The following is a 27,444-nucleotide window of genomic DNA, read 5'->3' as shown; positions in this document are numbered from 1 at the left end:
GTAAAGAGAGCTGTAGCCAGTTTCTCTATCTGTTCCCCCTGTTCTTTCGCACTCACTGCAACTTTTGTCTCTATGATTGTTTTCTAAAAAAATGGAAATGTAGACAACTCAAAAAAAATTGATTCCCTAATAAAGCTTTGTAGACATCCATAACTGGGTAGAAAAGTGGCACTCATACTAGTTCCTACCCTGAAAGAAAGGCAGGGAAGAATTCAGGCAATGCAGGCTGGCAATAGTGGGACGACCAACTACCACACACACACCAGCTCCAATGCAAACATACAGAGCTAGGGGTAAGGCAGCAAGATACAGGCTGCAAATGACAAAAAGGAAAAAAAAAAACAAACCAAACCAAAAACCTCACACACACCAACATGAAAATGGGTTTGATCAGCTCCACTGATGAAGGGAACGCTACTCACCAGGGAACTCTTCCACTTAAAATTGGTTTTTAAAAAAATTAATGGGTGTGACATTTCATCATTGTATGAGGCAAGTATCATTAAGCTCGAATGACTGTATCAAGGAGGACTGTTTTCAAGTTACCTGAACCTCTTGATTGTTTCTCAGACAGCTTCATTATATTACTGTTTTCTTTTGCCTGTTCCTATTTCATCAAGAAAACTCATTACTTCCAACAAAATGATGCCGAGTGAAGCGATGCTTGGGACCTCTTAGGCTTCAGTATCGCCAGTACTAGTTTCCTACTAATCCAGTTGCATTTTAATTATAACAAACATTTAATTCTGGATGAGAAGGATAAGTGCCGAGTGAAGAAATGTTTCTTAGGCATAGCAACAAAGAGAGATGAAGGAACTCCTTCCTCAAGAGCTACAGCACTAAGCTCTAACTCAGCTGAGCAACCAGCAAGGAAAGGAGAAAGGATGCACTTGAAATGTATTAACAGCAATAAGTGAAAGACAAACATTCTGGTCAGTACAGAAAAGATAACAAAGAATAGAACAAAATTAAAGCTGGATGCTTATTCAAAATATTTATCTTTCCTTTTCCAACTATCTGTTTCCTACATCTTAGCAGCAAAGAGATCTTACCCTGGTAAAACAATTGGACTTTATTATTGTTAAATACTGATGCTATGTATACTTTTTCCCCTACCATCACTAATAAAAAGTAATGACTAATCAAAAACTAAGAAGTCCTCTGCTCCGTCACTAACCTACCTCACCAACTTTAAACATATGCTTTGTCAAAAACTTCAAGTTTTTATGCAGACAGCAATTCAAGTGACCTTAATGTTTAATCCATTCTGATTTGACTTACCGAAAGTGAGCAAATATCAATACTTCACTTTAATCTGGATTAGTGACCTATACTGTGGTCTACTCAATTCCTGCAAATAATTTCAGAAAGCAGTTAGTTTTGTGGCATAAGGCATTTGCTTTTAGCTCATGGATCTTATATAGAGTTCCATTATCCTCTATGCATTCACGAATCTTCTTAAAAAAGTTTTGTCAACAATTTTCACCCTGAGAACCAAAGTAAAATGTTTGCTGGGTTTACTGAAAGGATCATTCCCTATGCCTTTGCTATTCCTCAGATCTCTCACCTGTTCTCCAAAATCCATTTTCAAAAATTCAGCCTGCATTTTTTTTAAACTTCTCACTATATCTGTTCCAGTCTGTTAAACAGGTATGCTCATTTTTTAATTTTTTTTTGCTCTTAAATCAACAGTAACATTTTTCTTTCTTCTTATTGAAGTTTTCCTCCCTCATTAAAGGCATAATAAAACCAGTTCAGCAAAGTGAGATTATTCAGTCTATGCACATTCTAAACTATTAGTAGCACATTTTCTTTAACTGGTTCCTTCTCATAATACAAGAGTTTTAAAAGCCTTTGTTATTCTTCTTTACTTCAAGAGGATAATCTAGATTACATGGTCTTGTACACTACTGGCCCTTAAATTTACTTTAAGGCCAAGATGGATTAAGACTTCATCCTTAGAAGATTTAACTTTGTATATCACAGGCAGAGACCAATAGAAATACAGATACAGCAGAAGAATCATGTCCTAACAAAGACAGGCAATTGAAGAGCTGATAATCCCTAAAAGCAATCCTTATTTTTAATATTGCTGGGAAAGTTAAAAACAAAAAGCCACAGACCTTTGCTTGCACAAAATGACAAAAAAAAAAAAAAACCAACAACGCCAAACTCAAATCTGTATTAATTAGAAGCAATTAGTATAAATTCAGGTAACTGGGCAAGACACCAGTTAGATGTGCAATAGAAACACGAACACCATATCAGAATACTTGACCCAGTGAACTCATCTTCAGCTACGGTCAGCTTCTAAAGTTCAGAGGAATATTTAAAAAAAAACATCTGTAGAGGTAGCTAACAGTGCATCAGGGAAATATTTTTTATACTTCTTCAGGCAGCAACTATGAGATTTATTATTAGAAACTTTCTTACGGTACAGTTGAAAAAGTCACAGGTATGAAAGACAAACAACCTCCTCCTTTCTAAAGCATACTAGGGAAAGGGCTGAACATAAGGATTCAGACTCCAAGACTAGAAGGGAGAGTCTTCACCTGTTACACATACTGCAATCAAAGGCTATGAAACTTCTCACAAAATAAACTTTAATTCTTTTCTGTAAAAATTCTGAATATAGCTTATTCCATTGGTATGCTTATACTTAATCTATTTCTACAATAACAGAATATCTCCTGCCTACCTCTCATGCTTAATTTCTCCACTTTTTCAGAAATGAGAGAATCCACTTTGTAACAGCTTTAAACTGGCCCTCTGCAGTTCACACTGAACTCTAGTTCACACAGTGCAATACTATTATCACAAAAAAAAGCAAATGTATTTTTTCTATAAATAAGTATAAAGAAAAAAATCAGCTTCTCCAACCTTCATATCATCTGGTCAAAAAACAAGGACAGTTGTTTCGGGGCAGGGGAAGGAGAAGGGAAACAGTCACAAAGATGAGCCTTTATTATCTGAAATTTCTTCAACTTGGATGATTTACCTTCAATTTCCGAAAATTACATCTGAGTTATTAACAGTAGGCAGAGACTGAAAAATGACTTGAAAATAACAAGCTGAAGGATACAACTTTATAGAAGGTATTTTTCATCTGAAAACTAGCCTTCAAGTCGTTTGGAAGAAAGCTATTTTGGGGCTCGGAAACTATGTTACCAGGTAGATGCCCTTACTCAGATAAATATGAATATTACCACTGCTCTGGCTTTTGCACTTCATTACACAACTCTCCTTTTTTGATTAGTGGTATTTTCTTTAAACGGTGTGTCTTCTATGCAAACAGTGCTTGGAGACGTTCGGTATGGCTGCCACAAACACACTGTTTAGGAAAATGCTAAAAGCTTTCATCCTTCTAAATTTCTTAAGACTGAGGGCAGCGAAATTTTGCTGAATACTTCACACAGAAACGAGTTTGATCCCGATCAAAAAGGGCCACTATTTCTTGGAAATATCTGTCGCCAGACCTGAAGCATCTGATCCAGCTGTGCTGAGGGAGCCTGCCAAAACATCCGTAGAAGATCTGGGAGCCGCCGCCAAACCAAGAGACATAAACAAGAATGACTGCCAGGAACAGCACGGCAAGATATTCTACCCAGAGGAGAAGGCGCCAGCCTTGCGCTGATCAGACACACCAGTGCAGAAAACAACATAAAATTAAATCAAGTGTTTCTAGAGACGTGGCTCAGGAGTCCAGTTCTTGGTTGAAATATGTTAAGACAGGAAATGAGCTAGACTAGATGAAATACGACATGTACTTGAGAGGAACAGTACTGCATTTCAGCTAGCTCCTGAAAATCCATAGGAAACAATGCAATTTACTGCTGGTGAAGCTAGTATTGATAAAGTAATAAAAAGTAACCCTCAGCTGCAAACAGCCTCACACTGCAATCTACTGGATGTTGGCAAAACTACATCAAAAATGCTGTTGAACAAATGATAGTGCTTCACTGTTAACTCCCTCCTTCTAAGCTCTTTGCTATTCAGTGTATTAAGACTCTTCAACAGAAATAACTGGGTTTCCTATACACGCAGCAAAAAGATAATCTTACAATTACTAACGCAAAGACCAAAAATGAAACTAAAGATCAGGAAAACATGACAATCCCTCAGTAAAACTCATTTTCTACTTTACTCGCTATGAAATTATGTAAGTGCCATGAAATAGAGAACAATGACAATGCTTCCAAACTTGTTTATTTATAGTAAACTTTGAAAACATTTGGTTGATAAAAGAAATGCTGAACACCCACTATACAGAACAGCAGCTCATAAAAGCTTGTAACTGAGAAAAACAATGCCATTCGTTTCCTGCTCATGGTTTCCTGAGAGCATTGTGAACACGGACTACTCTGGCCACAACTTCATATTCTGTTCTGTTACTCATAACTTATTTCATCTAGCTAAGAAAGATTTGGTACACTGCAAGGCCAAGGCAGAAAGGAATGAATGCAGGAATGCTTTCCTGTCCCCTCCCACCGGCACCAACCTTCCCTAAATTTGATCAGCAATGTTTTCCTCCTACCTTGTGGGATCTCATTTTCCATCCCTGAGATCCCATTGGAAAAAGCCAGCATCCCAACAGACTACTGACTGACCTGGCCGACGTCTGATTTAGGAAAATGCTAGGAAAGAGAGCGGTGCTTCCAAGCTCAGTATGCTGCCATTCTTTTAAGTATCAAGCAAGAACACTTGCTGGGAGATATTTCCAGCAGAAATAAAAGATTGGTTCTTCAGAAACTGGCAAATAATACTGCTGTATAAAACCACAAACTCACAAATAGCTGTCTCCAGCACACACCATTCACAAGCATCGCATGTACTTTAAAAACCATTGCACACCCATACTGAAACTATCGAACTGGATCTATCAGCTGACTGTAGCCTACTGACCTGAGTAACTGAGGCTAATACCATATACTGCAGAAAAATGCAAGAAAAGATGAAAGATACCTATGTAAAAACTGCTAAAAAGAAACCACTGGGTGTTTTTTCCTAAGCCTGACAGTGACTGCTGCGTTAGGATTTAAACATCTTAATTTAGGTGGATTTCACTGAATGCCACTGGGGGACCATTTTCACTATCCATGTGAAAGTTTGATTTTTGATTATAGTTTTTAATCTTACAAAGCTTTTCTGATAGCACATGAAAATGCATTTACATAGTCTGATAATTTTAGATAAATCGCTAATTTGTCTGGATTATGAACACAAAGTATTAGAGGTATCCCTAAGTAATCAGGAATAGCTCCCTCGATTTTAAATACAAGAAATCTTACTGAATTTATATACCATAAAGCATATAGAATCATAGAATGGTTTGGGTTGGAAGGGATGTTAAAGATCATCTAGTTCCAACCCCCATACAGTTAATATCTTTACCTGCACAAGAATGTACTCCATTGCCTCTGTCTTCTTTTAAAGTGACTCTAATCTTTATAATCATGCCTCAAATGTAAGCCTTTCCACGCCTATAAACCTTAATCTCCATTATGCATACATTTGATATTTTTTCTCTGCTGTTTGATAGACGATCAGTGCCCTAACAAGCCTGAGCAAAAAGGGTATCTACCTTAAGCATGCCTCCGAGAACTCCTCAAAAGGAGCTGGAGTCCTGAGGCTACTCCTGTCCAGGAAACTGGCTGCAGCTCCATGCTAGTGGATGAATTGGTTGCTACCAGAAAGAGCCAAACCGGATGGTATAAATCATATCACATGTGCTAACGCAGCCCATGTAAGATGAGCAAATCTAAATGCAATACAGTGATGTACAACTATTAGTGTCCTTTTTAAATTAGCTAGTAGCAATATCCTATTCCTCGTTTGCATATCACTATATTTCTAATCTTATTTCTACTAATACAAACTATTTAAAAGAGGTTATTGCATTACTGTTTTATTAAACAGAAGTAGGAATTACCTTATAGGAAAATAGTATGTATGGAATGATTGCTTTGCAGTAGTACCATAAATATACTCAAGGTGAAGCATTTTTAAAAGACATTTGACTAATAAAAAAAAAAGTTAAAACTAAATTTGGCCTAAAATAGATCAGTTGAACCGAAAGACTTCTGGAAGCATGATAAAAAAAACCCAATTTGTTTGCCTCAAAAGATTAGAACAAGAAAGTATACATATGAATAAAATGGTAAAGTAGACTGGGGACTTCTACTGAAATCCCCATGAACAAAGAAACAGACATTTGATTAACTGGTAAACACAAACATTTTTTCACTCCTCCCACAATTAGCTTCCAGAATACATTCCTATAGTGTCTATAATACTGAAAAGACTAAAAATTTAGCAAGATTAAAACCTAGTAACTACTAGACTGTTATTCAAGATTTCAGTTTTCAGACATTATTAAACAAAGCTAGAACTTTGAACAAAAAGAGAATACACTGTAGTTCTGGGGTATAATCTATACAGTTAGGTGGAATTTACCAAGGAAAAAGTATTTATCATTGATCAACCATGAGGTTTATTTGCATGTTTTTGGAGCCATACAATGTTAGATATTGTTTTTACCATAATGCAGATATTTAGACTACTAGGTTTATTTAGTATAATAATATTTGTCAATTTGAGAAATTAATATATACAGAATAAATATTTCTTGGTTTTGTCAAACACAAAGGCAAAATAAAGTATCTGTCTTCAGAATTTCTTCATCATGTACTCATCAATAAAGCAGCATACCTTTCCTGTTTAAGCGCATATTCCAGCATTTTGATTCTTCGCACTAGATCCTTCTTTAGATTTTCTTGTCCTTTCCTTTCACCTTGAAGAAAGGCAATCTGGGCCTGCAAAAGGAAGTGTTCAATTTAGAATCTGCTTCCTTAAAAATATTTAGCATAGCTCTTAAATGTGTGTGTCTCCCCCAAGTTATTTTAAAATTGATTTGTACAGTTCAAAACAAATTAGCTTACTGTGTTTCATAAACATTAAATACTTAGTCAAAACACTTCATAGATAAGCCTTCTAAACTGCATGCTCATTACAGACAAAAGAAAAAGATAAGAAACAAAGCAATTTTCGTTCATTTGACAGGGTTTATTTCCTCTCTTGGCTAAACATTCAATAAAGGATAAGGAATAGATAAAATAAGCATACAAAAGCCTTCAGCAGATAAAAGCATTTACCAACAATAAGCAAGAAAAGATGATAAAGTGTTTCTGCTTACTAACTGTAGTAGTATATAATTAGCGTACAGTTCTATTGATACGTTAGATACATGATACCAGTCAAAGAACTAAAGTACAGCATGTTCAGCTAAAAGAAGAAAAAGAAAAAAAAAACCTGTTTGCAATACAGTGCCAAGTGTTAATTATAATACTTACTAAAATAGGTTAAAGAAAGCTCTCCAGAAAGATTGTAATTAAGAGAGAGATGAAATGGAAAACAAGGAAAGGTATTTTGGTGAGGGAGACGAGGAGAGAAATGGTATATAAGTAAATAAAAGTGGAAAACAGACAACCTTTATTGACTTCCAGAAGAGAATAAGTATTTAGCTGCCTGTGAAAAATCTTCTTTAAATAGAAAATGATGATATATACAAGATATTCATTCCTAATCATAAAGGCAGAACTACCTGCTTTTGTACCTCATGCTCAAATCAAGTCCTTTTTAAGAGGCAGGTTCTTGTGCTCTCTCAACTCACGAATACACTTTTATACAAAAATACCTATGGGCAGTCACCACTTCACACCTCGGCCTCACCTGCATTGTGAACTGCCTGCCATTTGCAGAATCAGAAGCCTTCTGCCACCTTTGCAGCTAAGTCTCCAAGTATCTCAGCTGTCTCCTGAGAAGCACAAACAGGATAAAAGGCAACTGGTCTAAACCATCAGCTGTTGAACGTGAAGACCAGTACACTCTTCATTTAGATAAAGGCCCATCGCCGTTCTATAAGCAGTGTTTTCTACAGGTACTGCAGTCTCTACCAATCTGTAGGGAAAGCTTGGGAGAATCAAGGAGGAGTATCCTCTCCTCACCTGCCACAACCTTGCGAGCAGCCCCCAGATAATTTAGTTAATGGAGACAGACACTTCTAAAGAATAGCTTAATCTGACTTCAGATTTTTACCCCAAGGCAAGAAAAACAGTGTCTGCAAGTGCCATTTTCTCTCCACCAACTACAAAGGGAATGCACACAACAAACTCGACTGGAGTTTGGAGATCAGGCAAGACGGATCTTACTCCAAAAGGCCATTTGCTGGTAGCCAGCTATAGCAGCTGCTCTAAAATATGACACCAGCTGACATAATTTCATTGCTCAAGTACAGCCAGTAAACAGCGTGACAGACACCTGAAGAATCCTTAACCACCAGTCACCAACTAGAGCAGCCAGTTTATGATGACTGAAAAAAACACTGGCAGATCTCCAGTGAAGTCGGTCTTCACCTTCAACGGGGGAAAAGGCATCCGACTGCCAAAAAACACCCTCATCTGAATTAAAAGAAAGGCCTCTGTCACCCTGGCATCAAGCTTTTCCTCACTTAACACTGAAACTGGGATGAACAAAAAAACTTCAACTGAATTCTAAAGTTCATTTTTTGCTCAGGTTTAGGGAAAGGCACAGAAGACAGAAATGCTGGCTTTGGAGTCAGCATTTCCTACCCTGAAGAACGTAACAGTGCAAGATGCACGTCAGCTCAACAAGGTCACCATCCTTCTCAGTAACAAGAGGAACACTTCAAGCACATACAAGTTAGTTTGCAGTAACTGTACAGACACTCAGACTGTAATGCATATACTAGTGCATTGCAACAGTAATTTCTCTCTCCCTGCTTCCAAACAGGTCCAGCAGAAATAAACAAGTGCCCTTCTAGCCAAAAAGTGAGAGAACATCACAGTATACTATTAAAAATACTAAAACATGATGTATATATGCACTTGACTGGAATGAAAAAGACCATCCAATGCCATCAGGACACAAGCTGAGGTGATCTATAATATGACCTGCTGTCTGCAAGCCATTTCTAGCTAAGAACAAACTGACCGAACAGGCTGGAATGAAGCATTTTTACTGGGCAGGTCGGCAAAGGACAGCCAGGAATGGCCTGGCTCATGCACTGCTCTACCTACAAGGGTCAGGCCAGCATTACCATGATAACAATTGAGGTTAAAGTCGTCTTCCACTGGTAACAGCCTAAACAGAGAAAAAAAATAATGCAACTTCTCAGTAGTTTTGACAGCTTACTTTTGTAAGAAAAAAGAGATTTAAATGGATTTGATTAAGAAATATCATACGACACCTCCTTCATGTGAAAATGATCTTCTGATACAGGACAGGCCCGGCTCTGTGACTTATTGGACCAATCATTTGGGAATCCAAATTCAAACCTGTTACCAGAAGATTCTTAAGCACATAAAATAATGTAAATGTTCCTAACTTTATGTCCGGAGCTGAAACATCTATGCCGTATGTTTCAACACGAAAAGGATTGTGCTTTACCTCTTCAGGGCCACTGGCAGACTGTATATGTTATACACATATTGCATAGGAAGAAATATTAATTGATTCTTTGGACATTTTTTATTGTCAGTCGTATGACAATGCTCTCACTGATGTCCTCTAACTTTTCTTTTTCCTGGACTTCCAAGAAATCCTTGTGTTTACTCCTTGAAAAGCACGGCCCGAGAGCCATCTCTCCAGACCTGCACAAGCTTACTGCCAGGATCTTTCAAGATTATATATACATATATATATCTATAGGTGTTATATATACATCTACACACTTTACAGATCCGTAGCTTTATTGGTAAAATCAAGAAACAGACAAGTATACTAGAGAGCCTGAGAACAATTTTGCTCTCTCTCTAGAGGCTGCACAGTTTCTAGCATAGTTTGTTCATGCTTTTCTTCTGAGTGGCATCCTCATAGACTCATTATTTTTGAGAAATTCTAGCTCTGAAAATGGGAATGCTTAGTCATTTTCATAATATACAGAAAGTAAGAAGAATATTCCCCCTCTTTCCCACAGGATGTTAGTAACCCTTATCCCTCATCTATATAAGTACTGGATAATTACAATTAAGTCAGCCTCAGTGGACAACAAAACGTCATTTATATACGTAAGCTTGAATTTTATTTAAGAAATTCTTAACAATAATATTCAGGTTTATTTGTAATGCACATAAGGACAGCATTAAAATAATAACTGAAATTCTATACTAACAGTAATACTGTAACAGTCCATGTGTCATAAGCAGATTTCATTCTTTACAATGTTTGGCAATTAACTGAAAATATACCAAAGAATCTAAATGTTCACACCATAAGTAAAACAACTTGTAGTATAAATGAAAACTGAATAAATGAATACACCGAGTTCAAATATGGAAAATGACAAATTATGAGATCTAGCAGTATTTTCTGTCTCTAGAACAAAACAGTGATAACTCTAGGTTTACTGTTTCTGATTAAAATATTTATCCAGTACCCATCTAAATGTCTGTGTCAACATTTAAAGTACAAGAGGTCTGGGTTTAAACACGATGAAAAGTGTAACTGAACTGCACAACTACAGTTTTCTTATAATTTGGATGTAAATGACAGCATTTTATCAGTAGACTGAGACTGCACAGGCCATTTCCCATGGCTGCAGCTTTATCGCGAGTCAATCCTGAAGCCTGCGCTACCTGAGGGAGCAGGAGAGCAAAGAAGGATCGCTTCCGCCTTGAATGATCTGCAACACTGTTCTACACTGGTGTTTGGGCCACTCCTGGGAAGGTTTGCCAAAAATTTCAAGAATTCACAAATATGCCCAACAAACAGGTTCTGCGACAAATGACCTTCTAGCTAATAAGGTTAAAATGCATCAAGTTGTAAGCGAGTCACCACAAACCTCTAAAACGCCTACGGGGATCACACAAAAATTCGTATTGTGCCTTGCTTTATGGGTGGGGCGCATCGTCTCCATAAAGCGCCCGGCCCCGTTGGCTCCGCAGCGAGGAATCAAGGCAGCATCCGCCTCAAGTTTATTCCAGGCTAAGTGCTACAAGTTACTGTATTACAGATCAACTGTTAAATTAAAATCAAGTGAGTCGGGAGAAAAAAAAAACAAAAACAAAAAAACAGAGAATATTGGGAAGAAAGATGCCCAGAACAGCCTATTTCAGTTACAATTGTATAGTGCAGTATTATTTTTTTTTTCACTTTATCTCCTTAAAGTTTTTAGTATTATCAACTGCAACAAAACTTGGAAGTTTCATGCACATCCAGTCTAAATTAATAGCACTCTAGATACCTTAACTATTCCACTTCTTTACCGGGAGATTTTAAAAATAACATTCATTTTTATGTTAAAAAAAATAAAAGTCTCACGTGCAACAATAATGTTGTTTTAAGAAATTCCCCAAAAGACTCTAAGGTCATATTACTGGGAAGTGGACAAAAGGGTGAGGTAATGTTTTAGGTAACACAGGGTTAGAAACATTTTTTAAAATGTTGTTGACTTCCTAATACAGGCTTAGCAGCCATAACAATATAATGGAATAATTGAATTCCATCTTAAGAAATCTGGATTTTACCAATGTTTTGAAACATAAACTGAAATTTAAATTTCCCGGAACCAGCAACCACAACAAGGATGTTAAAAAGTATATTATATCTGCACACCTTCTTAGGCTGACACCTTGACATTACAGAAAGGCAAGAGATTAAAAAAAAAAATATTTTCCTTTAGCAGAAAATGTTTTAAAAGAAACAATATTGATGTCTGCTAAACAAATGATGCACGTTTAATATCAACTTCCATCAGTTCCTGAATTTCACAGCTATTTCAAGTTAAAAGGTGATTTTTACTGTAGGGTTTTTTTAATTCTTAAGACTCAAGAACTACAAAAAGCCTTTCCATTGTTTTCTTTTAAATATTTATCTTAATATCTTAAAGTAAATGTCACTTCAAATTTATAGGCGCTTGAAAGTCAATAGGCATCATTTGACAAAGTAAGAGCTACTAAGACGTGCAGTTCTGTGTATACTGCTTCCATAATTCAAGAACAAGGTCTTCACAGGTTGAGACAAAAACTGACAGAGAAAACCGCAAGAAAACTATTGCAAAAAATAGGTAGCTGCTAAAATAACTAAAAACATATACAGATGAATGAGCCTCAAACAGTTGTTCTAACTGGTCTACCAGAAGGATTCTGCAGGCTGCCGGGGTGCTCAGTATTGTAGATTATAGTTGGCTCACTCAAGCGCTACATATTTAAGTATATTTGTAAATTCGTGTAGGTATGCCTGGGGGCGAAGGGGGCGTGAGAGCAGAAGAGATAAAAAACAGGTGCAGGGGAGAAGGAAAACATCAGTGGTGTAGTACAACTGGCAAACCATTTTTCAGGCACCACACTTCACAGTGCAACACACACCCACTAGCACTCCGTGCACAGAGAGGCTAGGATGCTTTTGAAGCGCCTGTAGCCATTTACAGTAACACAAAACTGAAGCGGGGCCACAGGCTGAAACGAGCGGCAGGTACCGAGGCGCATTTAGCTTCATCCCGCACAGAAGCTCTTCACCCCATTTATCACCCGCACGCTCACGCTGGATGATAGCGCCTCGTGGGACTAACACATGCATAATCTACTGGCAAATTATTTTTGCTGGACTTCTCAGAGATGTCCTAACACCAGCATCAGAGCTAAGCCCTGAAAAAATTAAACCATCCAAGAGATCAAAGATTTAGCTCATGGTAAAAAAAGATGATTGAAGAAGCCACTTCCATTCTTCATCTCTTTGAAAAGACCGTTTGAAAAACAATTTCTTATCAGTGAATTCAAAATTCCTAATAGATCACCCAGAATCAAAAATTATGTAGTAATTTATTCCTGGCAATACCTTGATGACTAAATTAAGCATTTCAACCAACAGGAAGACTTCTCTTTCTGCAGTTTGAAGTGTTTTACTGGGCAGATCTCTGTACAGATAGCCAGTCTTTCTTTTATCCACTCTTCAGTGCTGCCTTTCACTGTTCTAACAACTGCAAACATCAAAATATTTGCTGAGTTAGCCAAGCAATATATATTCAGCTTATTTAATCATTCTTCATAAGTAAAAATCTCCTGTAATTTTCCAGTCATTTTTGTAGTACACTTATTTAAGTGGTGAGCATTAACTTCCCCCCCCCGCCCCCCGACTTTGAGTCCCAGAAGCATGTTCCATGTAAACTGATGTAAGGACAAAAAGAGAGCAAGTTTTAAATGTGATGTAATTCCATAGGCAACACTGCAGTGACACGTCACAAAATAATTGCATATTATGAGCTGAAGTCCAAATTGGAAAGGAATTCTATTTGAGCATTTGCACTGGCTGTAGAAGAAAGGCAGACATGCAGCAGCAGCAGTCAGCACCAGGACTGATAAATAGACTTAGGGCCCACATGGCAATGGAGGTTCACAGGCTGAATGAAACCCTTGGGGTATAGCAAGACAAGGGGAACATATCTGGAGGAGATCTGTTGATTTGGCTGTAGTAACAAAAAGAGGAGCGAATCAGACTTGACCGCAGGACCGTTTGCAAACACTCCTGTTTCTCGTCCCTCCAGCCAGGAACAGCTACTCCTTGTACTCCAGGACGCACCACCACCCTGAACTGACTACGGCGTCAAGCCAAACAGATATAAAAATAACCGATTTTGCTCTCACCTCCTGTTTACAAGCTTGGATATGAATATTGTGCATGCCATTTTTGTTCCAGTGCTTTTGCAATCCTGCCCTATGTGACTGCCCTGAAGTGAAATATATTCCTGGCTAAGAGCAGAAAAAAAGCAGTCTTTCCACACTGCAATCTTTAATTCAACTTCTTTCTCACTGCGTTATTTTAAAAATATTCAATGTTAGTTAGCATATAGCAAAATTTTCAAATAGGAAAAGAACATCTTCTAGATGAATCCATCTACAGGCCCATACAGAAAAGGTCACGATGACAAAGTGAACCTTTGTTTTCACATTTCAGATAATTTTTTTTCTAGTGTATTGTCTGCAAAGCTTGGATCCTGAAGTGATTCAGAAGAGCTGTTTCAAGTATCTAAGCATTTCTCAGCATTTAAAAACAAAACATAAAAATCCTTCATTTATGTCTAAGTCAGTTCTTGCCACTTTTTGGCTAAGGAACTTAGAAAGGAGGACTTGTGAAGCCAAATACGTTGAGTAGGTTGCTGACCGATACCTATTTTCTCAGAAAACAGTGTATGGATATCAATTTTAGTTGAGGCTTGGCATCTGTAGAGCCTTATTTCTTTTAGGATTAAATTAAGATGAACCAAAAGTCTCTTGAGATGCATGTGATCTTCCTTGGGGAATTTTACACAGCCTGTTCTAGAATTAGTAAGTAAAGTTTCAGTGTCTACTGAAACGCCAATAAAGGCTAAGTTATATTTGCAACTTGTTGTTCAAACAGTGCAAAGTTACTTACCCCTGATGCAATAAAACTGACATGAGCCAAGAGCTTCAACAGAAAAAGGAGGGCTACAATTTTAGAAGGACAGAGAAATTGATTTAAATTATAAACACACACTAGTAAAGACACATAGGATGTTTCACTATATGCTAACCTCTCATCGAAAACCAAAGTTTTCCACCTAGAATATAACAGCGTATTTCATTTTTGCTTAATTCAACAATTCTAAAGCAAATCATGAAAATCAGAAAATCCTCTACTTTTTTAAAGCATAACTTTCTCCAAATAGTGTTTTTAAGATTTAAAGACCATGTGGAGACAATGTAACATTGCAAAACTGTTTGTTCATGCCACATCAATATTTACAGCAGCACTTTCCTAAAAGAATTAGGGCCACTTAAGAAACACTTTTTCATTACATTTAAACTAAGTGACAGGTTTAACAGATTTGAGAAGAATAGGAAAATCTGATGCTGGGAAATGCTTGGATCATTTACGCAATTAAAAAAAAAACAAAACTACTATAAAAACCAGGTACAGACCTGCAAAGGACCAGTCTCATCAGTTTATATTTACATTCTACTTCTCTACAAAAGCCAAACACTTCTATAATGCAGCGCTTTTGTCACTGAACATTTAATCCCACTAGTCCTCCCAGCCTAAATAAAACAAGGCATGACAGTTTATCAATTGAGATTAGCTGGCAATCATGCATATAAGCAAACAGGAAAGAAGAGTACAGAAGCTTCTCCGCTTTGCTTCGCGTGAGTTTGGCAACTAGAAAGTTTGCTAAAAAAACTTAGCAAAAGAAAGCATCTCTGGTAGTCACTGAGACCCATTAAGTATCATCTTTCACAACTAAACACGCCTCAGTATTGTGATCATGACTTATTTTCTTCTGCCTTTCTTTTGATTTATCTGACACATTTGAAACAATAAAGTTGAAAATATTGTCCTTCTGGGGTGGAGAGGAATTTGACATTAATCACTGTTTTCTTTGTAATAGCTGCCTTATGAGAAAAAATATTTTATCAAAGACTTCCACAGCACTTGTGCCAATTCATCTTTCACAGAGAACCTCAGAGATTCGACCCACATCATATTCAAAAATCTTATACACAACTTCTTCAAACTGTATTTTATCTTCTATTTTATTGGCCAAACCAAATCCTTTGGAACCAAAACTTCTTCCAACTGTATTTTATCTTCTATTTTATTGGCCGAACCAAACCCTTAGGAGTTTTCCATTCACTAAATAACTGATTTCATCAACTCACCGCTCATTACTTTTTCTCTGAACAATATTTCCAGATTATCCAGCTATCGGAGTGACTTTTAACTAGAAGCTTAATCCAATAAGAGGACCGTTATCTAAAAGCCAACAAACTGTAAATATCAACTATTTCTGAATCAAGTAACGAATGTCCTAAACCACACTATAAATAGCCACAGCCATCTGTCTGATTTGCCCCTTCTCCTCATTACTCTAACTTGTCTATCTCCAAGGACACAATCTTACCACGAAGCGCGCCTGGTTTCACCGCCTGCCTCTTGCCTCAGAAAAGCAGCAGCAAGGGGGAGGATCACCATCCGTGACCCCCCAGAGAGCTAACATCACTCAATCTGACTTCCATGACCAACCTCAAGTGCTTATCTATTATTTCCATCACATTCCTTCTATTACAGTTGTTCCCTATCATTTAACCACGTTTTATGTCATTTCATTAACTCTTTCCCTGCCATTTGGGTGTTTTTGTTTTTCTTTTGGCACTGCCTTATAAGGAATATTTTTAACACAGTTGTGGAAAGACAAGCACATTGTATCCACCCATTCTCCATAACTTCCTTGCAAATCTTTGCAAAGTAAAATTTGCCTAGGAAAAATATTTTTAACATAATCCTATAAGGTCCCACTACTCCAAAGCAGTCTACTACTCTAAAGAAAATGGCTATCAGTTAGAAGAAATGAAGATTTTAATAGTGAAGAGGACAAACGCTAGAAAATTCCTTAGCAGGACACGGGGTGTCTATACACGCAGTTACATACAGCATAGCAGTTTGTTGCAATTTAGAACATTTGTGAAATGCGGAGAAATGCCAAGTCTGCAAATCAGCATTTTTGCCAGAAAAATGTTTGTCAGAAGCAAAACTTTCCACAGCAACATATGCATTGCTTGCAGAGACAAAATTCCTAGTCAAAACAAAAGCCATTCGCATGCACACACACACACACGCACACACACACACAAAGCCTTCCGAGCTCACCCAGCCCAGAAGAAGCAGAGCTCAGCAGCTTTGTCGCTTGCTGGGACAAGGACGCCATTGGCAGCGCTCGGCTCCATGGGGGTCCCAGTCGCGGGGGCAGAGTTCCCACCGCTCCCCTCCAGGGGTGGCAGATGGCTAATTAAATTCCACAGCAGAGAATCACCCCCAGCCAGTCAGAAGATGTATGGTTAAGGCAAGGACACCAATATGGAAGGCATTTCAAACCCTGCTTGCCTCAAGCAAAGACCGGCATTTCAGTGCCCTGCATATGCATTTGATCAAACTCTCGGCTGTTTTGGGATGGGCTTGTCCAATACATAATGACAACTCTGAAATGTCTCAGAAACATGGTCCAGAAAAATGCAGAATGAAAAAAAAAATTTGAAGTTTAAAACTTTTGCAGAACAGGAAACCCTTTCTTGTCAACTCTCCCAAGCAGCTGCTAGAAGAACCTCAGAAAAGGAAAATTACTCACTTCTAAAGAGATATGAAAATAAATGATAACATTCTAAAATGCAGATTGTGAATACTAAAGTGACGATTAATAATGGTAGTGTTTATTGTAGTGAACTACTTCACAGGGCATCATGAAAGTTTATTCTTAGAATAATTTTTCAATCTGCAGATGTCAAAGTACCATAAACAGAATGCAAGTATTAAAAGTGAAATATATAATTAGCAGATAAGCTGGATGAATCTGTTTTCATTCTGATTTGAAATACACAGCTTATGAATGAAACTTGCATAGATCTAAATATTGATATCCTCTTTTGCCCTGAATGAGGAAGATTATATAATAGAGACAACAATAATTTGAAAACCTCATGAAAAATAATTAGAAATTCAGTGTAAACATGGATATTTGCCAGGGAAAGCAAAATATAGGCACTTGATATGAAGAGAAACCTTGCAAATGCAGTATTAGACCAGTAACTAAGAACAGAGAGTAAGCTGCCTGGGCCTGCCAACTCATGTATGTTATAAACTCCAGGAAAGGGGTGTGTGTATGTGTCACCTGAACAAGCATCACATAACGCAACAGAAAGGTACTCTACCTGAATATCACATTTAGTTCCACACAATTAATTACAAGTAAAAGGAAAAAAAGATAAAATAAAAAGAAGCCTAGAGGGGAAGAAAACAAAGATAGGAAGTCACAGTGGGACTGACTGACAAGGTGTTTTTCAGAGACAGAGTACAGCTTAACTAGCCAACAACTACAGAGCAGAAGCCAAGCATGGTAACACTGTGGCATAAAGTATCTGAAGTATCTCAACATCACGACAGGTAGGAAACTGGAGATAAAAAAAGGTCAACGCTACAGGATGAATTGCAGATAAAATGTATGGGATACTACAACAACCTTACAAAATAAGTTCTCTGCCACACAGCCTCCCAAGAGAGCAGATAATCTAACATTTAAATTTACATTGGATGGAAGACTAGTAAAGTAGAATCAGGAGCACTGCATCTTTCTCTCTCGAGAGAGAAACTGCCCGACCTCGAATTTCCATTATTCTGTTAAACACTTCCAAATATACGGGCCAACGAAAGGCTTCAGAAGCAGCACGGAACTGGTTTTTAATTAACGCTGCTCATCCTTCAGCTGTACATGTACAATTTCTAAAAGCCATCCTGTAGCTGCTGAACCCCGAACACAGACCTCTCACATGGATCAAAGAACATTCAACTGCAAATGGTCACAGCAGACACAACGCCTGATGTCTATAGAGGCAGCCAAGAATTTTGCACCTTTCTGAACATGACTCCACAGCAGATAAATGCTGTTACAGCTTGTGGCAATGCCAGCCACAGCTAATTATAACTTTATTGAGATGTTTTGGCAAGAACCAAAGGCGTTCAAGCAAACAACTTGTAATCAGGTTATATTCACAGTTCTGCCACTGACAACGCATGACTTTGGCAAATAGTTTAAATACTCTACTTCTTTCCTCTGCTCTCATCCATAACATTTACCAAGCTTTTGAGGGATACTTGGGGGAGGAGGAATGGCATGCTAGCCTCTGTTGATGGGCACTAAAAATATGCAAAGTGTCATTACTGTTAACACACTGGCAGAATTTCTTAGGTCCTATGAAACAGATTTTTTTTTTCTCCAAAGCCATTTCTGAGATCTACATCAGCTATGAAAAAATGTCAAGACATTTACGAGACTTCACTGGATATGTGACACGTGATGTTCTTCTTATATGTAGCTAAGCTAGTAACTTTCTACATAGTATTTACTGGACGCAGTGAACAGAAGCATGATTCAGTTACTAATGAATTTTTCATTGAATCATTGAAGTTAAAATAAAAATTACTCTTTTGTCCTCAGGACCACTTCCTTTAAATTCCTACAAGGGAACCCTCAGCGAAGAATGTCACATCTGCCACCCTTCACAGAGCAGTCATTTGATGTTACCATAGGAAGTAAATTAAAAAGACGACTTCCCTACTAATTAAAAAAAACAAAACAAGAAAACCAAAAACAGAGAAGTAGTTCGCATTGCTAAAGAGGCTGAAGACTCTCTTGACAAAGACGGCACTTTCAAGGAAAGACACAGAAAGAAAAGAGATGGACAGGAAGCAAGAGACAAAGAAGAGAGACCTAAAAAGGAAGCCGAGCAGACACTTTTCAGTCTCAAACGTGGCCAACTGAGGACCAAACAGTGGGCTGCTGGTCGTGTGGACAGCGCTAAGGTTTACAACAGAGATTTTCTTGTGAAGAAAGCCAAAGAGGAACAAGGGCAACGGTTGCATTATCGGCTGTTATTGGAGTTAACGTAAGGAGCCCATCTCTGAAGTGTCTGGCAGCCCTGGCTCCAGGCCAGCAGTTCACAAGTTCTTTAACCACAAGATCACTATCAGCCCTTTAATGCATTAATGAGCGTATCAACCCCACTGCTTTTCAAAGGAAAACACAGTGTAACGTGTCCCGCAATTACCAAAGGACTTGCGGCCGGTCCCGCAGGCCTGGCCCAGGGGGGCCGAGGGCCCAGAGGGGCTGCGAGCCAGCACCGTGGGACGGGAGGGAGGGGGACAACACACAATTTTTAACAGTGGCTTTTGAAACTGGTGACGAGTTGAGGCAGCCGGCCATGGAGGGGCACCCGGAAAACTCCGGAGAGGCGGCCGGAGCGGCGCGGCGGGCCGGGGCCGCTCCCCTCAGGGCCGGCCGCCATGTCACGCCCCTCAGCCCGGCGGCGGCGACGGGGGGCGGCCGCTCCCCTCCGGCTGCGCAGGACCGGGATCCCCCGGCCCTGCGCAGCCGGAGGGTAACAGCCGCCCGAGCGATGACGGACGGGGGGGGACAGGGGGAGCGAAGGAGGTCGCGGGTGTTACCTGCAGCTCCGCCCGCTCCGCCTCCCACTCGGCGCGCTCCGCCTCGAAGCGGCCCCACTCGTGCTGCAGGAAATGCAGGATGCCCGGCACGCTGTACTGAGCCCGGGACGCCGACAACGGCGCGGCGGCTCCGGTGGCTGAGACCCCCCCGCCGCCTCCTCCTCCTCCTGCTGCCGCTGCGGCGGCCGCTGCTGCCGCCGCCTCGCCCGGCTCCAACCCCGGCCCGCCCGCCGGCGGCGGCAGAAGCAGAGCGTTATTATTGTTGTTGTTGCTGAAGAAAACGCCGGGCCCCGCTTGCTCGTCCATGGCCGGGTCGGGTCTGCCGCGCTCCCCGCCGCCGCCCCCTCCTCCTCCCTCCTCCTCCGCCGCCAGCCGCCGCCCGCACCCAGCCGCGTCCCGGCAGCAGCAACAACCTGGGCGCGTCCCGCCCGCCCTCACCGCCTGACAGCCGCCCCCGCCGGCTGCTACGGCGGCCCGGCGGGGACAAGCCCAGAGAGCGATTCGCCCCGGCCCCCTCCGCCGGCGGCATTCTGGGAAATGTAGTTCCGCGGCGGGGCGGCCGGCGGGGGAGAGAGGCAGGGAGGTTTTCCTCAAATCCCCTTTTTCTCCTCCGCGCTGCCCGTATTTCGAGGAATGACGTCAGAGCGAGCGAGCCTCATCCCCGTGACGTGCCATGCTGGGGTATAGAGAGGGGCATGGCGGCTGGGAGCAGCAGCGGGAGCAGGGATTAATCGTAATCTCTGCCTCAGCGCAGGATTTAAATGGCTTCGGCACCGCTCGCGGCCCGCCCCCCCGCGGACAGGAGAAGGGCAGGTGTCCCACAGCGGTCCCACAGACTCGGGTCGAGGCCTGCCCTCACGCCCCCGGCCGGGTGTCAAAGCATGGAAGACTATCATCCCACCCCAGGGCCGCAAGGGGTTCGTGAAAATCTGTGGAAATGCTGAAAAGGACAGCAAAGGAACGTTTTCCAGGGATTACCGTGGTGGATCTTCTGCGAGGAAAGGGAAAACCAGACACTTTGAGACTGTCGGCAGAGCCCCGGGCTGAGGGCGCAAGCTGATGGCACCACCGCTCCCTCCTGCCTCTCCCGGAGACACGCAGTTGGGCCTGCTTACCAACACCAAAACACGGCTACCAACAGGCCTTACAGCAGGGCTGTGGTACGAGCCACATGTGAAAGGTGGCCCGTGGCCACCGAGGCTGCAGGTGGCGGGGAGGGGCTCCCGCTGCTCACCCCGCAACCCTTCCTGTTTCCCCTCCGAAACCGCGCTCGCCCGCCGCGTGACCCCGCTCTCAGAGAGCAGAGCTGAGGCTGGTGGGCAACTGCTCTTCAGGAGGGAAAGACATCTGGGAAATGCTATAGATGGTCACAGAGCAGGGAGGAAGAGGGGAGAAAGCACAGAAGAGGGAGCGCGCTCCGTGGGACCTCGGTGGGGAAGCGAGGTAGAAGAACAAGCTCACCCAGAAAGGAAGGAAATGGCAGAGAGAGAGGAAAAGATGTGAAGGGGAAACAGCAAACGAGCTTCATGAAAAAGCACATTACAAAGGCCATCGACACAGAAAAAGATGAAAAGGAGGGTGACAAAAACCAATAAGCACTACAAGCTTTTCAAGTTATTTCGGGTTTTTTAATCAAATGAAATTTGATGCAAAATATTATGTAAAACCACGTGATTATACCTTTAGTATCAGGAGCAAGCAAAGAAGCAAACAAGGACTAGAAAGTGGGGAAGGGTGTATACAAATGGAAGTTGAGCGTGTTGTATACAGTCACGCAGTATACAAAGAAAAACCTTTCCCTTCTCTATCCCTCTACATCTATCTAGTGCCGTTTTCCCTTCCGCTAACTTTTTTCTATTTTTCTACAGACTTCTTAAGTTATGCTTGATTGCTACACTTCCCCCCCCTCCCCCCAGCCTTCTGAGTTTCCAGTCATGTTGTAAACTAGAGCCTAACCAAAACATAGAAGTGCTGAGATAAAAGTTAAGGTAAATAAGAACTGATTATAGACAAAAAGCTTCCAACAAACATCAAAGTCATTAATTACTAGACTACCTGGGGGCAGGGAATCTAAAACAGGTTATAAAGTTATTTTCTTATTTTTATTTTGCAAAATTTTTGTGTTCAATTTTGTACCGAAAAGAGTCTCCGTAATACTTTCTCTTCAAATGTTAACCAAGTTCAGAACTTCTGAGCAAAATGGCTTTGTAATGCTGGAAACACTTATTAGAAAATGATATATGTTAATCAGTTTAATTCCCACTACACATACAAAGATGAAGAAATTAGTGAAATTACTTTCCTCCTCATGTTGTTTTTACTTCTGCGTGTATCTTTACTCCCGTAGGACCGTGGAACAAGACTCGGAAGTTAACACCTTTTATGATAAAAATTTGGAAAGATTAGAGTATGCACCACTTCTTGAGTCCTCACATTAGTACTAAAATATTCACTGTGAAATAAAAGCTTTTCTGATTTTATGCTAACTATTTTGCACACACCAAATACAGTAGGGGAAAAAAAAGCATTGTCTTGTCCTCCATTTTGCATAGGTACTCAAAGGGTTATTTATATAAGGTTTTACAGGAAGAGAGACTAGGCAAGTGCCTATGCAAAAAATAGTGACCTACAAATATTTCGACCAAGTATTAATCGCATTCTCTTCTACTTACTATCCCTTTCTTATACTTGGGTTGAAGTAGAAGCTTTTGAAATGATGCAGTTTTTACAAAGTATCCAGAAAAACATGAGAGATGAAACTCATCAGGCCTAGCCGAGGCTTCTAATTACGTGGCTTCTCCCTATAAAGCAAAATGTATAGAAAGATCCCTATAGAAGCCCATAAATTCAATAGCAGTGTCCAAAAATTCACGTAAGTCAGTCTTGTATACACAAGAAAATACATGGTTCTGCACTTCTGCCAATAGGAAGGGTGAGGTCTGGCAGCAGACAGACATTGGGAGTCGCTGGCTCTGCGCTGTAAGGCCAGCACAGCAACTTGGGCTCCGAGCTCCAAAATCTGTAGATGAGACTCACTCAGACTGAGGGGAGCCACGTGCTTTTCGAAAAAGAAAAGCCTGGTAGGGGAAGGAAAAACCAGAGGAGCCTGGCTCTCACTTGTGTTCTGCTCCCTTACTCAGTACAGGCGCGCTCAAGTAATATGGCCCTGTAAACTTCATCAAGTACTACAGATAAGATACATCCAATGAGACTAAAATCCTGCAGGAAGGTTAAATACCGAGGAACCTGGACAAAGAGCAGAGCACTGAATCGTCATATCCAACCTGCGTCTGGCAGAATAGGAAGACTGCCAATGCACAGCACCTTACAAGGGCCAAAATCTACACCTACAAAAAAAACCCGCAGATAGCAGGCAGCTCTCTTTATAAACTCAATTTCCAATGCATTCTTTAAAATTTATCTTAGAAGAGATAGGGGATTAGATTCTTTGCATCCTTTATTAATATTCAAGCATGGAAACGGATCTGAAAGAAATATACACCACATAAATAAGGACAACTCATTAAGGTAGCATGCTTGATTGTTCACCTTGAGAAAGACTGAAAATTTTCAATTCTTTGTTGTTTTTTTTCATGCAAGCTGAAATGATCTACAAGGTCTGACAATCCCCTTCCCTACTTTGTTTTTCAAAGGAAAAAGTGCATACTTCTACACTTGAAATTCCCCATGGTACACGGTAAGTACTGCATAACAGTTTCCCCTCTTCCCTCCGTCCCCACTGTGTCCGTGTGTTTGCACAATGGTAGGATAACAATCACCAGATTTCAAAAACCACTCAAAGGTTTGGGGTAGCTTTTAAAAATAAATAACACTATTTAGTCAGATAGAGAATATTATTTTTTTTTGTGGATAATTTATAACACAAATTCATAAATATGATCACACTCAATTTCCTAAAAATCTATACAAGTACAAGTAACACCACTTCCCTTGCAATGCATGGATTTCAAGTAATTACACAAAGCTCTATTAGACAGCCTTTCACATACAAATTACACAAAATTACAGACATATATGCAGTAACACATCGGGGATAATGTAACGCTTCTGACTACTTAATGGTCCAAAAATAATAAAAGTAATTCAAAAAAAGCTAGTTTTCAGTTTAATTGTTGGGGTGGAATGTACTGTGGGTGGTGGTTGCCTAGCAGCTGCTTTTGCTTTGCTGGCCTGACTTGCTCGGACTGCAGTTTCTAGACGTGTTTTTAATTCAGGAGCAGCTCCCATTACTGTCTTGAAAGCATGTGGGTAAAGTGGACCAATGTGCATTAGATTCTGAAGTGCAAATTCGTGAAGATCCTTAGATGCTGGAGATGCAGACGCAAAGGCATTTTCATTCAATAAATAGGAGATCAGAGTGGGAACGAGAAGGGCAAGCAACTGGACTCCTAAAAATGAAAGAAAATAAAATAGTGTAATATCCTTATCAGAGAACAAAAGAAAAATAATTTTATCAGTTACTAGACTGATAAGGGTAATTTTGTTTTCAGAATTGACAATAAACACTGTAATTAATAAAAGATCAAATAAAAACCAACTGAAATGTAGATGGTTTCCTGTCCTTTGGTCACTCAAATCTTTCTCACCAGGACCGTGTTTCAGACTTCTATTATTGTTCATCATAATTATTTTGTTCCTGATACTTCTTTAAAGATGCCTTTGCACCATCTGTTTACAGATCATTGATAAGAGATCATAAGATATAGAGTGCCTATCATATTGAAGGATTTCAAAACACTTTCAGGCAGAAAGGAACATTATTTGATTGAATCTGAATATTGGCCTCTAGTGAGCACAACAGAACCACACGTGCAACTGTTCACGACAAAGTCAAGGACAGTTATCTGCTACATTGCTCCACCCTGGAAGGTTCCAATCCCAAAAACCAGCAACACAGCTATTGCTTGGGCTAGTGTGACCTAATGAGGCCACAGCCCAAAATGGCGCAGTGATCAAAAGGGTTTATCTTTAGAACAAAAAAGGAGCTGAACTTAAGCAATAGCGCTAATTTTTGTATCTAGCAAGCATACAAGTATGCCTTTGAAGTGTGTAACATTAATTGTAAATTTTAAGTTCAAAGAACTTAAATATTAATGGTAACTCATTTATCTAAAATTCTGTAGGTTATCAGAGTATTAATGATTTTCCCCTAAAGATTTTTACTAAATTCATACTCATAGGGTGACTGTCTCCAGCCAGCAAAAATCAGATGTTCTGTTTCCTCATTTGCTTCAGTTACTGTCTCACTTTAAATGTGTTTCAAACAACTGTGCCAGAAGCAGAATGGGGCTGAAGTAAACATACATTTAGTGTTTTATCATCAATGAAGAGAAATACCAACAGAGAGTATGTGTTGGGGGTGGGGCAGAGGAAACCACACAAAACCAACAGTAATATTTTTTACAAGGAACTTTATCAGCGTTTAGAGCCAAATGTCGGCAGAGTAAGCCTTTAGAAAACGCATTGTTTCAGTTAAAGAATAACTGAACTTAAACTACAAATACTGTATTCTATCTACTGAAGCAAACAGGAGGCTCCACCTACAATCAAGATATTCTGACCAGTACAATTCAATTTCTTGGGCTTTTTAGATAAACTTTGTTGAGCTGGTAGAAGCAACCAGATAAAAGTGATGAGTCTGCTAAAGTAAATGAAAGTTAACAATGTCAAAAAAGTAAATTTGAACAGTGTGAACTACTCTTTTCCAAAGAGAAGAAAACACCACTCAGTGCTGCAGTTCATCTTTAGAATTTTTTTCCTGCAACCACCAGAAATACAAAGGCATATCAGAGTGTGTGTGCTATACGAGTCCAGGTGTACGAAAGTTCTAGTACTGGAATTAGAAAGGCATGTTGCGCAGACGCGGTCTATTTGTGACTATGCCATCAAGTTCCTAACTGCAAGATTTCTAATGCTCAATATTCTATTTTAGCATTACACATTTCTCTAGAAAAAACGAAGTACTTACTATTCTGCTCCTCACCAAGGGCAACCAACGTTTCAAGGACTTTAATTCCTTCCTGGACTGCTAACAGCTCCAGGTTGTTGTTCGGGCGGCTCCTTTCCACAGCTTTCAACTTCTCAACCATGATAGGGGCCAATGAATGAATATATGGAGTTGACAGGGCACGATTGGTGTGTTGGAACACTGAAAGCAGAAGCTGGTAACACTTGGCTTGAACCTAATTGAATCAAGATAAATACGTTGTCCTGAAAGTTATTTGTTAACTCAGGGAATTCTAATAAACTCTCTTATCTATGTATGTGAGACACGTGATACTAAAAAAAAAAAAAAAAAAAAAAAAAAAAAAAAAAAAAAGAGAAAGAGAAGACTAAAGGGGAAGGAAACATACTGAATAAGAGGAAAGCAGCAACACAGCCCATCTGCTAAAATAATATTATCCCAGTTTTCAATAAAAGGAAGGCCAGTTAGAAAGAACATGCAGGTACTAAGTAGTAGTAACAAAATGAACTCAGAGAAAATAATGGAATAGTTAATGTGATACAATTCAGTCACACAGGTCCACAGAGAGCTACACCTTTAAGTCTCAAAACTAACAGCACTAATAGTAAATATGTCTATATAGTAATAGCAAAATCATGAAATGCTATTCCAATCTCAGAAGGATAAAACAGCCCATAAAAATGATTCAGATCAGATTAAAGTGATCTTATTGCTCTAACGTGAGCCAAGGCTGTAGCCAAAAGTGGCAGGCCTGTCCTTCCTTCCTTCTCATTCTCCATCTTGTGCTGGTAGTAGCACAGGAGTATACACGTGGCTATACAGTGAGCTGGATCACAGAACCCCCTCCTTGTCTTCCTTCTGTTTTTTTCCCCCCCTCCCGCTCTTTTCTCTGGAAAGCGGGGATTATTAAAGTCAACATTTGGGAAAATGACTCACTGATGATCTTGTTTAGATGAACTTATGAATGCATTTCATTTGGATGTAGAAAAATCTTCCTCCAGAATACCACACAAATAACCCAGAACTTTTGAAAAGGTAAAGCCCCACAACAAATACAAGGATAAAACGTTGCTCATGCTTTCAAACTGCACTCAAGTCCAAACAGGATGAGTTATTGAGCACATGCTGAACAGAAACATTCTAGAGGACGTATTACTGAACACAATCATCCGTGAGGAGATCTAGGGATGACTGGAAACATAGATGTATAGATAAAAACATTGAATACAAGTGATAGATAATAAAAACTAATAGTGAGAAAATACAAGTTAATTCACTAGTATAGGGCTGCAAGTTGTTGTTTTTTTTTTATACAAATCCATTTTTAAGGCCAGAAGTAATAATGGTATTGGAAGAAGCATTTCTATGCTTTCTAACAGAGCTCCCCAGAAGAACATTTTATCCTAATGCCTTACTCAGCATCATCTTTGACCTGT

The 27,444-nt window shown here is 39.8% G+C and overlaps 2 protein-coding genes across 8 annotated transcripts in view; both read right to left on the bottom strand.

Annotated features, from left to right (window-relative positions):
- The window catches only part of STRN (striatin), a 66,436-nt gene extending 46,052 nt beyond the window's left edge, over positions 1-20,384 (bottom strand). For 2 of the 5 annotated variants that reach the window (XR_010070287.1, XM_063328839.1), the window contains exons 1-2: positions 20,023-20,383; positions 6,709-6,812 (exon numbers count right to left, since the gene is read on the bottom strand). Coding sequence is in view for 4 of the 5 variants with exons in the window: in XM_063328839.1 (XP_063184909.1) it covers positions 6,709-6,812; positions 20,023-20,328 (410 nt within the window). In the remaining variant the exon portion in view is untranslated. Of the gene's footprint in view, positions 1-6,708; positions 6,813-20,022 lie in introns of all 5 variants that reach the window. The other 3 variants (XM_063328841.1, XM_063328843.1, XM_063328840.1) reach the window with 2 other exon arrangements.
- Positions 20,385-21,641: 1,257 nt separating this feature from the next.
- The window catches only part of HEATR5B (HEAT repeat containing 5B), a 59,505-nt gene continuing 53,702 nt past the window's right edge, over positions 21,642-27,444 (bottom strand). For all 3 annotated transcript variants that reach the window (XM_063328830.1, XM_063328829.1, XM_063328831.1), the window contains exons 35-36: positions 26,012-26,225; positions 21,642-24,431 (exon numbers count right to left, since the gene is read on the bottom strand). In XM_063328830.1, the coding sequence (XP_063184900.1) occupies positions 24,127-24,431; positions 26,012-26,225 (519 nt within the window). In that variant the 3' untranslated portion in view covers positions 21,642-24,126. The remainder of the gene's footprint in view (positions 24,432-26,011; positions 26,226-27,444) is intronic.

Source organism: Chroicocephalus ridibundus, chromosome 3, assembly GCF_963924245.1.
Source record: "Chroicocephalus ridibundus chromosome 3, bChrRid1.1, whole genome shotgun sequence".
Lineage (NCBI taxonomy): Eukaryota > Metazoa > Chordata > Aves > Charadriiformes > Laridae > Chroicocephalus > Chroicocephalus ridibundus.
This window is presented reverse-complemented; position numbering and strand designations above follow the sequence as displayed.